Genomic DNA, 16,088 nt, shown 5'->3' on the forward strand with positions numbered 1-16,088 from the left:
GGCATTTGGAGTGGCATTGGAGTGGCATTTAAATGTTGCATTTCGTGCTAGGTAACCACCTTCTCTAGTCTGCTAACTAAAGCCGATGTGCGAAATCTGGCCCAAGCGTTGGGTCTGTCCATGGAGCGGCTCCTTTTGCTCTCTCTGCACCAGTTTGACACAGAAGCTTCATTCTGCAGCAAAATACGGTACAGAACATAATCATCTATTACCAAACTACATAAATTCTATATTACACCTATATCACTTTTATATGTATCGCCTGTCACCTTTTTCAGCCTTAAGTTAAGATTACACTGATTTTACCTGCTGTCACAGACAAAGATCTGTGAAGATTCTTTCTAGTTTTGTGTAAAATTTCAGACCACACAACACAACGTCTGTTTTTACATTAATATAAGTCTAATCTTTTTCTCTCTTTTGTCATTCTCAGAGGCTTCCTGAAGACTGCACATCTGTCTCTGCACATCCTGTTGGTTCAAATGGATATGGAGGAATCACTCTGCAAAAATGAACTCATTGCTTCTGCAAAGTGAGTGTTTTATACCCTTTGCCCTTTGCTTTCCTTTTTCTTTCGTAAGTATATGATGAAGGTTGCTACGTAATTCAATTTTCAGTAATATTTTAAGCTTTTTACTTTTATAAACAACAATGTTATATTACCACAGCTACTCGCATATTTGCAATACAGAATCTTTATGTAGCTAGGATTAAAACCTATTAATATGTTTTCAGGTACTGCACCATGAATGAACTTCTAGCTTTTCAGTCAGAAGATCACAACTGCTATATTGTGTTTATCACAAAACTTTCGAGGATTGCAAGTGGCAATAAGTATATTGGATTCCAGGGAGGTGAGTGAAACTACATTCTCATAGCAATTATACGAAGTTTCTGGGATTTGCTTCATTTTATTTTCTATAATAGGTGCATGGCTTTCGACACATATCGATGACCTCAGAGACACCAGTGACATGAGCTTGGATCTCTCGGTTTTTTGTGGAACACCAATCAGCAAGCTACTCTCTAAGCCGGCACAGTCTGGTGTGTTGCTACCCATTAAGTACAAGTTAATACATCTGCAATTTTCAATTTAGTTAAAATGACAGAGAATAATATCCTGGATTCAATCACTCTTTTTATTTTGATTGAAAATCATATCATACAAATGTGCCTGCTACCATATTTTGCATTTGTAGCTGCCATGGAAGTAGAAGATCAAGAAGAAGCCACAGTCAAAAGCCAATGGGTCAGTTTCTTGTAAACAGTACAAAATGTTCAAAAAACTTTATGTATAATTACAGTATATTTGGTCCAGAAACAGTCGATGGCCCCAGGTTACATCACTGAAATTGTGGCCAAGTGCATCACGAGATGCTTATTAAAACTCCTTATATTCGGTCAACAGGAAGAATCTGCATACCTGCACAGTTTGTCTTTGGTGAGATCATGCACTCAGAAAGCGGTTTCACTACTTAGAGACTCTGTTAATAAAGCTTCTAGGAGTATGGAGCGCATGCACACTCTTTTTGGCCTTCTGGAAAACGACTTGGGGCGTAATGGAGGTCAGTTGATTCATTGGCACAATCTGCTTGTTTGTTACCTGAAATACTGAGAAGTACTTCATAAAAATCTATTGTTTAATATCGTTTTGTGCATTAGCACGTTTCCAGGAAGTATTGCTGAAGCGATTGGTGGTTGCCCTGACACAGAGAGAGGAGCTTATGCCTAATTCAGGAGACTGGGTGAACAGAGAAATAATGAAGCGGGAGGCCTTGCAAGAAGGCGGCACTCTCAGGTAGTGTAGTGGAATCAAGGCATTGGTTAAAAGTTTGATGATTTCACTTAATTAGTCCTTAATGACAGTTTAATTTTTGTCTTTACATATGTGAATGCCTAATAAAAGTCTTGGTAGACTTTGTAGACAATATTAATCACTGATGTACTGCTTGAGTATTGGACTTGGCTTGTCTGTGACTTGAGACTTGACTTGAACTTGTTCATGACTTGAATGTCAACTTAAATGTGAGTGTGAGACGACTTGGACTACTCTGTTGACTTAAGAATGCACCTGGCTTTAGACATGGACTTGACCATGAAACTAATATCAACTCATTCTCAACTTACAAATATGCTTCTGTTCTCTACCAACAGTGAATGACCTCAGTAGTTTTACTTACACAACATTCTCTGTCTCCTTATGATTTTTATACACAGGCACACTCTGTGGCGATGTCTACAGGGCATTCTGACCCCAATTCTGGCCCACATATTAGAGGTGTTGGACAGAGACTCTAACCTGGACTTGGTGTATGGTGCAGGGCTCAGTGAAGGGCTTGTCCAGTTCTGGCTGGACATCTTTGATGATGAACAGATTTTAGACCTGTCAGTGCCACAGAACTCAAGGTAACAAGCTTGAATAAAATTGTGATCAGTGTGATCTGCTTTTTTAGTCAGGTCAGTTGCACAAGAACTATTTTACAGTACAATGGGAACTAAATGCTTATTGTTTTCATTCTTTTAGCTCCTCAGAACAAGAGATTGATGTGCAGTGCAATCTGGTGGTGGGAGGAGAGGCGCACACATGCACTGCTCCTTTTAGTTGGCTCATCAGACTGTACTGTCATAGCCTATGGGAGGAGTCTCAGTTTGTGCAGGGTGAGAAGACAAAGAGATTTGCAACAGTATTTAAGCAACTGATGTAAAGGTTGTATTTTTGACACAGAGTGAAAGTAATGACTATAATAGAGCAGTCATGAATAATGGTGTAATTTTAGCCATTTTGATAGCAAGTTTAGGATGTTTAGCATGTTGATAGCAACATGACTTGTTTCTCCTACATCATCCCACTGGTACGTTCTCTCCACTGGTTTCCTATAGCTACCTGCATCAGATTTGATGCTTGCATACAAGTTAAAATGGATCAGTCTCCACCCAGGGGATTTGTCAAACCTGGCTGTGTACCATGTTTCCTTCAAGCTTCTAGCATGGGTTGACTTGACCCACTATGCCACAAGATAAAAGAAAGACCAGCATCAAGAGTCACTGGCTGTCTTCAAACAAGTCCTGAAGACCTAAATCTCTGCCAAGCATTTAAATGAGCGATAAAAAACTTGACTTGTACTGTGTTTTTTGCTGTACTAACTCATTGTATTAACACATCACTAACAGGATTTTAGTTTGATAGTACTCTTAGACCCTGACCTATTTGTACTAGCATGAAAATATGTTTCTGGTGGAGACTACAAAGCACTTCTGTTAGGATAATCTTCCAAATGTTCCTGTAAATGGGTTTAAATGGCAGTTGGGTATCAAGACAAAGCTCAGATAATACGTCACTAAAAGGCTGCTTTGCTATTTTCTGTCTCAGGTATTGAACAGAGCAGCCACAAGCGAATCCAGCAGTTCGTAAGTGCCGTGACTGGCAGTCGGTTGGGTGGCTACATGGAAAAACTCTCAGAGAGAGAGCGCATAGAACTGGGCCAGAGATACCTCACTGATTTTGTAATACTCTCCTTCAAAATCAAGACTGAAGACGAAGTGAGGGTGAGAGACCCGTACAGCTCTCCCTGTCCTGTGATATCAATCAAGCCATCAAACATACAGTGGGGTCCAAAAGTCAGAGACCACTAGTTACAATGCTTCTGTTTGGCAATCTTTTTCATTTTAACGCTAAGGTTTCATGATATTATCAGCTTTAACTTCAGTGAGAAGTAGAATCTTAGAAATATTTACATGAATTTCAGAATTGATGAGTATTTGGTGTGTCCCCTTTTTGCTTTAATGGCAATGTCCACTCGAGCTGACACAGACTCAACAAGTTTGTGTAAAACATGATGATCTATGTTAGATCAAATCTATTAGCATATTACCTGAACATGTGCTTCAGTGGAAGGGACGAGACTCACAGAAAAGCTGACCTTTTATACCAAGGAGTTAACTTGGTCAATATCACAAATTTGCTTAAATTTAAATAGTGACCTAGAAATTGTGCAATATCTTGAATATTGAATAGTCAAAATTCTAAAACATTCTATTTAGTTCCAGTTTTAAATTTTAAAAAATCCCACATTTTCAATGTGGTCTCAGCACTTTGGACTCTACTGTATATCAAAAATATATTAATGAAGTTATGTTTTCTGTGTTTGTGCTTTTATGTGTGTGCTTCTGGTGCAGGTGTTCAGTGCAGCGATGTTAGGTTATGTTGCGGCTCTGCAGCAGGACATGGGCGTGACCCCTGATCTTTCTCCAGCCTGGATCATGGCAGCAGCCCAACACTTCAGTCCACGATTGGACACACTCTTACACATTCTGCAGATCCAGCCTCAATTGGCTCCTCTTATTCTGAAACGGTCCTCACAGAAAGACCGACCAGACATGGTGAGAACATCAGAGATACTTTCCAACGTAGTCAGAGACTTATCTCATGCTTACCTCTCAGAGATGAGGAGCAAAAGGAAAAGTAATGTAATTTAACAGTGGTGAGAAAAAAATGACCAGAACTTCATCATTTTCATTTGTCACAGCATGAAGACATTCTAGCTCTTGGGATATGTGTGGAGGAGATTAAACTTCAGTCTATTACATCGTTTTCTCAGTGCTCAGTCTTTCTGGGCAGAGTTGAATTGCTGCAGCCCTGCTTGCAGAGAGCATTCAGTCCCACTTACAGCTCCCTCTGCAGTCCTGGCTGTCTCAAACATCTGAATACTATGAAGTAAGCCTTGTGGAGTAAAAGAGAAAGACTTTTTAGAAAAGTATTTGTCCCAAATAATCAGTAATGCTTGCCCTCACAAGCTTTTTGTGCTTTTCAGATCTGTATGGCAGGGAACGCTGGTGGTAGCTGCTTTTATCGAGCAAGTTGTGGTGAAAGTAAATTCACGTGATGAGAAGCTGGTGGCACTGACACTTAAACACTGCAGCCAGCTACAGCGGGTCAGTGTAGGGCAAAAACACACCAAAATGGTCCTTCATTGCTCGTTTGCACTTTGTTACTAGGCTACTAATGTCATTTCTTGGTCAAATAAATGGCTAAACTTATTTTTCCCCCAATGCATTAGCTGATGGAGGACTGTCCTGACCTACACAGCAAAGCCTGTCTGCAGCAGCTCATCCGCATCCTCAATGAGTACCATGAGGAATCCATAAGCAGGGAGTTACGGTACTGCCCACCTTCCACAGTGCCCATTTGTTTTTAATCTTAACCTTGTGGATGGTATCTGTGCCTTGATAAAGTGTAGGGTTAGGTTTAAATTTTCATGCCTCCTATGCCTCCTAACATCCACCTGTATTTTATCCCTGGGCTGTTTCTCACCGTAGCTTTGGTCTGAAGTGCCCTGTGTGTCTGGAGGACCTGGCTGAGCCCTGTGTCCTACAGTGTGAGCATGTGTTCTGCCTGTCCTGTATGAAGAAATGTATGCAAGGAGAGGAAGCAAAATGCCCTAAGTGCAGGACACAGCTTCCTCCCAACTTCCAGCCAGCTATCTCAGCCAGTATGGAGTGAGTCTCCCACGAACACAAGTGGAACACACATTTTTCTTAGCCAATATAATTTTTATCAAACCATACTCTTGGGGTCAGGGCTCTGTGCAGGCCACCGAGTTTTTCCACGCCAACTTTGGCAAACCATGTCGTCAAGGAACTTGCTTTGTGCACCGGGGCATTGTCATACTGGAACAGATTTGTTCCTCTTAGTTAATTTGAAGGGAAACTGTAATGCCACAACATACAAATACATCCCCCTTGTGTGTTTCCAGCTTTGTTGCAACCGTTTGAGGAAGATCCACATATGGGTGTGATGGTCAGGTGTTGGGTGTTAGGGGTGTACTGTTATAGTAAAATAATTAATGACAGGGTGGTGTGATGAGAAGCAGAATTCCTGTTAGTGCCCTGAAGTTTTGCTACAACAGCACGTGAAATGTTTTAATCCTCATATGCCAAAACAATTTGCCAATGAATTTTTTTTCATTTATATATTTTAGATACTAGTGAATGACACATCATACTTTTTAACTGTTTGTAGTTAAATTTAATGTTGTGGAACTATAAGCAGTTGTTCCCTCACCAACACCTCTCTCTCTCTCTCTCTCTCTCTCTCTCTCTCGAGTTAAATAAGTCAAAAAAAAAAAGAAGCTAGGCTTAGGCTTGTCAAGCTTTCCCCATACAAGTCGCTGTGAATGAGTTATTACTTTAGAAACTATGACATATTAGATTATAGACATATTAACAGTACATTAATATAAACTCAGTGTAATATTAATATAACTTGTTTTTTTTTTTTTTTTTAAATTACACTCAGCACTATTGTAAGAGCTGCTATTATAGAAAATAATCAACATCTTCTGGCCAATCAGATTCAAGAATTCAACAGCGCTGTGGTATAGACTTGTAATAATAGTGTCTTTGCAGTTTGTGACCGTATTGTATTTTATTACTGATTAAAAAATATGTGTTTTTCAGTTCGGCCCTAAAACAACATAGAGAGTTAAGGAGATGCTGTAACTCCTTCTTTTTGGAGGTAGTCTCTCGTTTCTGCTTCTCCAAGGGACAGCACCCCCAAGAGGACATGGTGGAGCTGCTCTTCTCTCTACTTATCTCAGCCCAGGGTTGGTGCTTTTTATTAATGCTTTTTATTAGACAGCTCGTAGGTATTCTGAGAGAATCAACAGCGACTGTGCATTTCCTAAATTTGTGCTAGTTGCCCAAAATAATTTTGCTGCCTTAATTAAGAGGTGCGTGTTTTACTGTAAAATTTTTTGTTATGTTTAATTTTTTGTGCGTGTGTATGTTTGCATGTTTGTAGGAGACGTGTATAAGACAAGAGAGCTAACCCCCTTCCTGGAATGTGTTGACCAGAGTCCTGTGGTTCGGTCTGTGTTGCCTAAACTCTTATTGCAATACAGGTATCAATGGCTTTGCAAACAGTCACACACACAAACAAATAAGCATTATGTAGCATGACTGAACAAATATTGCACAAATACGGATTATTTCTTCAGTTTTGACCAGGTAAAGGGCCATATTCAGACATATTTGAAAAACCTGGAGGACAAACTCCTGGATAATGAGGACAGGATGGAACTTTACAGACTTTTTGTTAACTGTTTCCAGGTATGTCATTCTATGCATTTTTAAGTGCTGTTACTATATTTGTTACTATAAAAGCAGTTTGTTATTTTTGGAATCCTTTTCTGCCTTTGGACTTTCTGTGAGTTGTTTGCCCCTACATAGTTATATAATTTCTTTGTGTTAAAGTCTGGCATCTAAGATCATGATAATCTCAACTGGGCTTTAAAAAAAACTGATAACATGCAAGGTATGACTACGCACCGTTAGTGAATATAAATGCTCACACTAAAACTGTGTATATGTTAATGTGCAAAAGTCTTCAGCAAATATAAAGAATAATGCTAAAATGCTTCAAAAATTGAAATGAAAAGTTTCCAAATATAAATAATTACTCTTAATAATAGTAAACTATATCAAATACAGTTTTATAAGGAAATCAGCTGGTACATTGTGGGTTGTTAAGTGGTCAATTAATTAAAATGCTCCTTTTTCTAAAAATGATACACAAAATGTGATATTCTAGAACCCGGTGTGTGTGTGTGTGTGTGTGTGTGTGTGTGTGTGTGAAGGTGGGAGGGAAGGAGGACTTGGGAGATAGGTGGACTTTGTCAGAGATGAAGGGCTCACTTTATGTTTCCAGCAGGTGCTTTTCAGTGCTCTGTCTACAACTCAACTAAAAAAAAAAAAAAAAAAAAAAAAACAGTCTCAAAATTTCAGAGCTTTTGCCTCAATCAAGTTCACCAACCCTTTCCATTCTCACGCTAATACAGTTGGACCATAATACAATTCAGTCTATTTGTAACTTCTTTATATTTTATACCCTTTTTGTTGTGCATTTATATCCTGCAGTAAGCTCATTTGCTTCAGGTATATGAATGCTGTGTGTAAATATATTCCTGTGTGGGGTTTGTCTAGGATTCTTTGCTTTGTGTGGGTTTGAGTGAAACTCTGGAGGCCAAAGAACTTCAGCGACGTCAGCAAGAAGAAGTTAATTTTCTCAACCGATTGGCTCGCAAGCAGACGCCATCCAGAGAACAGCAGCCTGCTGAGTTTCTTCTGTCCATGGCCCGTCTCAGGATGTGTCTGGACACTGCGGCTCGCATACTGCCCAGGGCTGTCAGCCGTAAGAGCGGTGAGGCTGAGAATATTTTCAGAAATGTATATATACAGAATAATTCACTGAGCCAGACTGGTTAACATAGATGTGATAATGTTTGGAAGTATGTATTGTACAGTATGCATAGCCAGCCAAATGATTTACACCGTAAGATATGCTGCAAAGTAGCTTATGATATTATATTTTTTCTCTTTTTGTTTTTGCATTTAGGTAGACTTTGTGCTTATTTTGATATAATGAATTGGTTCAGTATTTTTGTATAGTGTTAATTGTGATGTTGCTGAAGTATGCATAAGTGTTGTCTGTTTCCTCAGGACAATGTGTTGAATGGGAACTGAGACTGTTAGAGGAGGTGAAGGCGGTCTGTGAGTATGGTAGGAATGACTGGTATAGAGTCTACCTGCTCAGAACGCTTAACAGGCAGGCAGGCACAGACTGTGTACAGGCCGTGATGAACAGCGCCCCCTATGAGTGGGTGTTCCCCGCTGAGCTCCTGCGACTACAGGTAAGTGTGGTCCAATCTGGAGCTTTCCAGTTGTTATGAATAGCACATTAATCTGCAATCCTTACATTCTGCATGTTCCCTGTTTGAAGAGGTTGATTCCTGTGGAGGTGGATCGATATCTGTGCTGCGGTGAGCAGTATCGCACTGTCAGAAATGGAGTGGGTCAAGTGCTGCTGGAGTCCAACAGTGACGCACTTAAAGCCGCCCTGCAGGTCGCTACACAAACGAATGCTGTATCGTCACGTCACCTATAGTCCTGGAGCACTTTACACTTTATTTCCTTAGTCAAATCAAGACAAGGACATTTTTATTGTCATTGCATACATATGCGCATACTGTATGTTGTGGGACGAGATGTCGAACCTCACAGTTCTTGTATGAAATTAGCTGATAAACAGCTTGATTCATGAATCAGATATGTTATAGTGGATTGTTCATTTTTAGGTCAGGACATAGTTTGAATGTGAAATTTAGTGAAATAATAGTCACTATTTCATTTTTATTTCATTCACTAAAAACATTTAGTGGCTTTTCCCGAAACCTGTCATCAAACACAAGATTATATCATATACTCAACATTCTGAAGCTTGTGGCCAGAAAAGTGTACAAAAAATATTAGATGCTCTGTATTCCATGAATAGAACATCTCAGGCTGAGACTAAGGCAGCACAAGTGTTCTGTGAGCATGGCATTGGAGGGAATATTAAAGGAAGGGGCTGGATTCAAAGCAAGTAGCTTATGCTAACTTCCACCAAAATTGCTAAGTGACCTTTAGTCTTGTTTGATCAAGTCTACTGAAATGCTTTACAACCTTGTAATTCCAAACATAATATACTGTATGAATGGGATGTGGTTGGGACAGTCTAATGCTTTCTGAATAATAACAAGTGTGTATGTGTGTGTTTTTCTCTAGAATGTAAGCAGTTCAGAGTCTGCGAAGAGTGTTCTCCTGGCTTTGGCCTTGTTCAGACAGGTGACCTGCCGCCTAGGGTCACCTGACATAGCCATGCGCCCTGGAGCACAGGTAAAAAAAAAAAATAAATAAAATAAAATAAAAAATTTGAATTATAATAACAATGATAATGATAGCAGCAATAATTATTGTCAATACCATCCTCATCATCATCATCATAATTTATTAAGCATAATAAACTAATCCTAGTAATCATTTGTTTGCACTGTATAGTAACTGTATAAAATATAACAACAGAAACATGTTTAGTACACTGCAGATGGTTTGAACAGTTCACGATATAAGTACAATCATAGGTACGATATAAGTACAAACATAACAAAGGCAGGACATCATTTGTTAACTGCTAAGCATATCTTAGTCTGTTTTTTCTTTCTGTTTTGCTCAACAGGAGTTAGAGATGCTGAAGGATAATGTGAGGGAGAGCACAGCAGGGCACCTGCGTGACCTCTGCACCAGCCTTTTATCAAATCCATTTGGAGGTCTCATGCCTCACCTACATGTTCGTGCAAATGAATCTACACAGAGACGTCTTCTCCTGGAGCTCCTGGTTCATGCCATCGCTGTGTTCCATAGTGGGAGTCAACTTCTCAATCCTTTCCACCTCATTGCCTCTAGGCCACAGACTATGAGGGTAAGAAAAGTAAATCAATCAATGGGGAGCACTAATTTTTAAGAAACTAACTAACTAACTAACTAACTAATATGTACATTTGTAAGATTATGGTTATGAAACATTTTTTAACTCCTTTTTAATAACCACACATTTATGCTGTCTTTTTGTAGATTTGGTATCAATCGTAGTTCCAACATAACCCTATAAAGCTTAAGCTGAAACGTAGCCTCCTGTACATATCTTATTTTTCACTATAATTAGATATTATTTGTGTCCCCATATGATTTTAGTCAATTCCACCGGTTATTGAATGTATGTAAAGGGTGAAAATAGTGTGCAAAGAAATAAAACAGAAAAATGAAAAAAAAATTAATTTACTACAAAATCAATGAAAACAGACAGAATGAAATAATTGAAATAAATAGCAAAAACTAAGATGACACCTGTCTGTGTCTATTTTTACCACTTGTTTATATATTAAAAAAAAGCAGGATAACAGAATTAGCTATGGCAAGTCAAATGAATTATTTTGATTAGTATACCAAAACACGATTGACTTTATGACAGCTTCAAATTCAGTCAAATATTCACAGTGTGAAAGTGAAAGGAATTCTGTCTTTATCCAGGAAGCATTTCTTCCCACCATGCCAGATGACAACACCAGTATGGTCACTCAGTGGCTACAAGAAAGAAACTTGAAGAAATACTGTAAGTTTTTAATGGAACAGACAGATATAGAATAGAAATAGTAAGCTTAAATCTGTATCTCCTGAATTTGACACAATATGTTCATCTATTCACATGCCAGTGAAAAGTTTGGACACCCCTGCTCATAAAAGAGTTTTATTCATTTTTACTACTTTTCTATTGCTACATTAATGCTATTAAATATCACATATGGAATTATGCAATGACCAAGAAAAATGTTACACAAATCAAAACTAGTTTATATTTTAAATTCTTAACAACATCCTTGTTGGAACATGCTCTTGACCTCTTATCAACACTTCATTCAGGAAGCTTTTCTTAACTTTCCCATATAGGCCGATCTCCTCCCTGCTTCTCCTAAGTTCTGAATGAAAACTACTTTTTTGGGGAAATAATTTAAAATTTTAAGAAAAAATGTGTTTTATGTAAAATTACTTATTATAAATACATTTTGAATCAGACAGAAATATACATATATATATATATATATATATATATATATATATATATATATATGATTAACTCACTATTTGCATTTGTTGTAGGAAAAAATTACCCATAAGCCTCTATCAAACTGTCTTTAGGACAATAAAAAAATATATATTCATTCAGGTGTGTCCAAACTTTTGAGTGGTAGTGTATATCACTTGAAGTTAACATTAGGAGATATGTACTGACATGTTGTCTTTTTTTTTTTTTTTCATTTTGAACTACAGATTGTAAAAATGGTCACATATCTTTCGTTGGAGAGGTGAGCTTCAGTCTATTACTGATTGCTTACAGGATTTATTACATCCATTTGATTGTGACTTTATCTAAAATGATAAAAAAATTGAAAAAAAATACTATACATTAAAATGTTTCTGTAAGGAAGCTATGAGTGTGTTATGAATGAAACAGTACTTAAACAGTACTTAAAACTTTTTTTTTCTTCTATTAGTGTGGGAAGCCAATGGTTGTGGCAAAGTGTGACACGTGTGGAGTGCCTATTGGTGGTCAAAACCACAACGCAGTAGCTGGATTCATTCCAGTCCAAGGCAGTGTGGGTGATCAGACCCGACCAGGTCATATTCTGGATGATGCTGCCCGCAGATCTGACGCTCCGAACAGAGATCTGTCTATGGCCCAGTCCTGTGTGCTGCGTCTCTTCCTTCATCTGGCCATGCTGCATGGATCCTTTCTCAATCACCAGGTACAATGAGATTTTATACTCTCATATTCTCTCCAAGTCAAAGGAAAATAATGATTTAAAAAAATGTATAAAATGTAGGTTTAGCTCAGTTTCTCTGATCAGCATTATTATGCTTATACTGTATTCAGAAATATTAAGCTTACAGTATATTTACAGGTAATTTATCCAAGGTGATTTATTACAATGTGAAATAAAAAGCTGAAAATGAATGGTCTTTGGTAGTAATAATAATAATAATAATACTAAAAGGATTTAATCCCTGTCAAACCCACTTGATCTCTTTTGTGCACACACGTGTTATTAGGAGAATCTTGCATAGGTAGGGATTGTATGTCTTTTTTCTTTATGTTACATATAATTAGCTAATAATAACCATATGTTGGTTAATTTTAGGATGAATATAAGAATTGTTTTGCTATTAATTCATAAAAAGAGACAGCCTGATATGATTCAGTCAGCAGGCCCATTGCTAAACTGTGAATTTCAGGGTTAACGTGCATGTTTAAATGTAAATAATTAATGACATTATCTTCTTGTATTTGCGTCAAATCCCAGATGGTTCAGTGAGTGCAAAAGCATATTTAATGATCATCACTAATTCAAGCTGTAAAAAATCCAAGCATGAAAAAAAAAAAAAAAAGTCTATATACATGCAAATAACAATAATAATTTGTGTAGTCTGTACATGCTGAAAAATATTCACCATGCATTTATTTAAATATAATTACAATATTCAACTTCTGTGAATCTTTGCAGGGTATCAGTGCAATGATTCACCCCACTGTTAACAATGCCCAAGAGTTTCTTTGGCGCCATCTTGAAAAGGACATGAAGGTTCTGGGGAAGACTCTGAATCTGAACTGGGATGACACAGCCATCATGGTTCATCTGATCCTCAACACCTCAGCACAGCTCCCTACAGGTCCGTGAGCATGTTCATAATACAGAAATAATAGAAAATGAGATGTGTGACATGCCATGACATGGTCATTTCTTATGCAAACTGATAAGAACATTCCTGAAATGTTAACTAAAGTACCACTTTGTACATGTCACAAATGCAAATTAGTTATATATGCTTACTGAAGATTCCTCAGTCACAGTGCAATTAGTCTCAAGTACGAAGATCAATGTAAGGAATCCAAATGGACAGATATCTTAGACAGGTAAGGAATGATAAACAGTAAAGCATTAGACAATGGCAAGACTTTGTGCCATAACATCTGTGTCTAGCATGGCTTATATCCACTAACCTAAAGAGGCACCAAAGTCAGTAATTAACCAATCCCAGCTCAAGTGTGGTGATGGAGTAATAACTGCAACAAAATATATGATGCACATGATGTGGTCGCCCTGGAAACCAATGCATGCCAGAGAGAAGTGCAAGCAAATGACACAAAACACAGTTTCTATCTAAAGATGCAAAATACTGCAAAGTACAGGGTGCTATTTATTCAAATAGATTGATTTCGTGTCCTCGGTGTGATTTACCGCACCCTGGAAGGCATTTTCTGAACACAGGATATGACCAAAGGGCAGGTATTGAATTGCATTAGCTTAGTTTCACCATTTTGAACAATCATTACTTTATTAAATTTTCTAAAAGTTATGTCTCAAAATAATGAGAGGTTCTCAAATTATGACTTTTTTTTAGCTGTAAGGTTGGTTTTATGGTACATATATAGCAGATGTTTGTACTTGGGACACTTGTCTCTGCAATTTTACACTTTATATCACATATTGAACAGTTTTTAATGCATCTCACTGCATTTAATCAGTGTTCTACTTGAGTTTCAGTTTTAGTGTACTCTTGCATGACTTGCCACGGCTATAAAGATCAATTAGCATATGCAGAAGTGTTAATATATTTAAGTATTAATTGATAATTAATGTCATTTCCTCCACCCCCGTTGCATGTGAAGTCTTTATCACAATTATACTTTGTGTCTTCTTTTCATGCTCTACTAACCCCAACATGGGTTTAGCTTGATGCTATTCTTAGGCCCTGACCTAGTGAACTAGTGTGAGGATATGTTTTTGATAGAGACTACAAAACTCATCACTTCTGTAAATCACTCTGGATAAGGATGACTGCTAAATACTGTAAATGCAATGTACATGTAGCACTCTTTATTTGGGATCTTAGTTAAGCAGGACCTAAGTACTGCATATGATGTTTGAAGGGAAGTTCAGAACTGAGCCCATTCACACCGGATTTTATTCTTTACCAGTTCGTGTCCAGCAGGGGGCAGCACAATGGTCTTCTCGACATGCCCGAGAGCAGTGGGAGAAGCGGGTTTGCGAAACAGTCATCAGTCCTATTCTAAAGGTCAGTTCACGGAAATCACATCTGTTCTAGCTGGATTTTTATATAGATATTTTTGGTAAATTTGCATTGCATATAAATAACTGTTTGCCATATATGTTATATACTCAACTCTAAAATAATAACAAGAGAAGCAAATAGCTGTCTAACCTGTAAAAAAAAAAAACTGTGATCTGTCTCCTGCTCTGCATAGCTAAGGCATGCTCTCTGGTTCTTTCTGTTTTCAGGATTTGAACAGACACTTAAGTGATGCTCAGGAGCAGGTTGCATCTGATGATAAGTTGTCCAACAGTGCTCTGATGAAGATGTTAAAGGGAGACCCTCGTTCACTCCTTCCTCTCCCCTCTGAATGTCCCAGCCATCATGCGTTATTCTGGACACCTCCAGACACCCTGACTGTGGAGCGTCTTTCCCAGCTTATTGCCCAAAAGCAGGCACAGAAACGAGTCCCTCTCCTCTCATTGTTTCTCAAAAAGGTATGTACCATCTGAATTTTTAAGATGTGTATTGTGAAGGATTTGTCCAGCTTTTTTGGATGGAATTAATTCTAAAGGAATGTCATTTATTTACTGTTACAATTTCAACAGTCAGGGTTAAGGGTTAATGCTGTTTTAATTTAGCTAATCCAGAGACAAAATGGTGATACACTGAGATGTCTCATGTAATTAATCTCTGCATGACTGATGTGTCATGCATGTGTACCTCTGTCTGTGTGTATGTGTGACAGGTGCAGTACATAAGACACCTGGCTTGTCTGCCTGATCTGGCAGCCCTGTTGTCAGATCTGATACGAATAGTGCCTATAGATGCTGAGACACAATCTTCCCCCATTGTTACGCTGCTTCACAACATTCCTGCAGGTAGCCATGTTCAGGATAGAGCAACAATCTAGGTCTATTTAAATTAATGTGACTTTCAGCTGTTTTTAAAATGCAACATGAATATAAAATTAAATGGGTTCTGTTATAATTGTGTGTTAATAGGCCTCCAGAGGAATACACTCAAAAAAAGGCTACAGATCTTCTTCAGGGTGTGGAACCATCTCAGAACGGAGCTAGCTAATAACAGTGAGTGTTAACCACCTAGAAACACTGAGTGGGCAGCACGGTGGTGCTGTGTGTGTGTGTGTGTGTGTGTGTGTGTGTGCGTGTGGTGCCCTGCAATGAATGCGTTTCACACAGTTTTCCTGGGATATGCTCCATATCTGGAATGAATGAAAACATTGAATTACTTTGTTGGTATTGGACTTGTGATGTAGTAAATGTGAGAGAGTGTGTAAGTGTAGGTGTGTTTGGTGTGTGTTAGCTGCTGTAGGTCTGGATCCAGAACTGTGTGAGAAGGACATAACCATGGACAGTCCTGGTCAGTTTCTCTGCCTGAGCCGTCGTGGACCAGGCTCGTGTCTCCATGCTCTCATCGACCTGCTGTCAGAAACTCACAACAGCCTGGTGCGAGAAGCTCAGAAACTCAGTCATCAGGAAGACAGGTGTGTCTGTGTGTGTTGGTTGGGAAAGTGAAGATTGTATATGACTCAAATTTTGCTCTGTTTGCTCTTTAAGTCCCTTACTCATGTCCTTGTGTCCTGC

The 16,088-nt window shown here is 38.3% G+C and overlaps 1 protein-coding gene across 2 annotated transcripts in view; it reads left to right on the top strand.

The window, feature by feature from the left end:
- rnf213b (ring finger protein 213b) overlaps nt 1-16,088 on the top strand; it is a 42,385-nt gene that overhangs the window by 20,364 nt on the left and 5,933 nt on the right. The window contains exons 26-57 of one of the 2 annotated variants that reach the window (XM_034309271.2): nt 52-188; nt 434-532; nt 736-854; nt 928-1,044; nt 1,200-1,249; nt 1,409-1,565; nt 1,663-1,798; nt 2,218-2,406; nt 2,525-2,658; nt 3,371-3,546; nt 4,177-4,380; nt 4,527-4,714; nt 4,812-4,932; nt 5,058-5,158; nt 5,317-5,496; nt 6,457-6,602; nt 6,800-6,899; nt 6,996-7,107; nt 7,981-8,197; nt 8,497-8,687; nt 8,777-8,899; nt 9,601-9,711; nt 10,052-10,294; nt 10,903-10,984; nt 11,701-11,735; nt 11,925-12,176; nt 12,933-13,098; nt 14,408-14,505; nt 14,730-14,978; nt 15,230-15,362; nt 15,486-15,569; nt 15,808-15,988. In XM_034309271.2, the coding sequence (XP_034165162.2) occupies nt 52-188; nt 434-532; nt 736-854; nt 928-1,044; nt 1,200-1,249; nt 1,409-1,565; nt 1,663-1,798; nt 2,218-2,406; nt 2,525-2,658; nt 3,371-3,546; nt 4,177-4,380; nt 4,527-4,714; nt 4,812-4,932; nt 5,058-5,158; nt 5,317-5,496; nt 6,457-6,602; nt 6,800-6,899; nt 6,996-7,107; nt 7,981-8,197; nt 8,497-8,687; nt 8,777-8,899; nt 9,601-9,711; nt 10,052-10,294; nt 10,903-10,984; nt 11,701-11,735; nt 11,925-12,176; nt 12,933-13,098; nt 14,408-14,505; nt 14,730-14,978; nt 15,230-15,362; nt 15,486-15,569; nt 15,808-15,988 (4,631 nt within the window). Of the gene's footprint in view, nt 1-51; nt 189-433; nt 533-735; nt 855-927; nt 1,045-1,199; nt 1,250-1,408; nt 1,566-1,662; nt 1,799-2,217; nt 2,407-2,524; nt 2,659-3,370; nt 3,547-4,176; nt 4,381-4,526; nt 4,715-4,811; nt 4,933-5,057; nt 5,159-5,316; nt 5,497-6,456; nt 6,603-6,799; nt 6,900-6,995; nt 7,108-7,980; nt 8,198-8,496; nt 8,688-8,776; nt 8,900-9,600; nt 9,712-10,051; nt 10,295-10,902; nt 10,985-11,700; nt 11,736-11,924; nt 12,177-12,932; nt 13,099-13,273; nt 13,343-14,407; nt 14,506-14,729; nt 14,979-15,229; nt 15,363-15,485; nt 15,570-15,807; nt 15,989-16,088 lie in introns of those variants that run through there. The other variant, XR_008302965.1, reaches the window with a different exon arrangement.

The sequence above is a fragment of the Pangasianodon hypophthalmus genome, chromosome 12, assembly GCF_027358585.1.
Source record: "Pangasianodon hypophthalmus isolate fPanHyp1 chromosome 12, fPanHyp1.pri, whole genome shotgun sequence".
NCBI lineage: Eukaryota > Metazoa > Chordata > Actinopteri > Siluriformes > Pangasiidae > Pangasianodon > Pangasianodon hypophthalmus.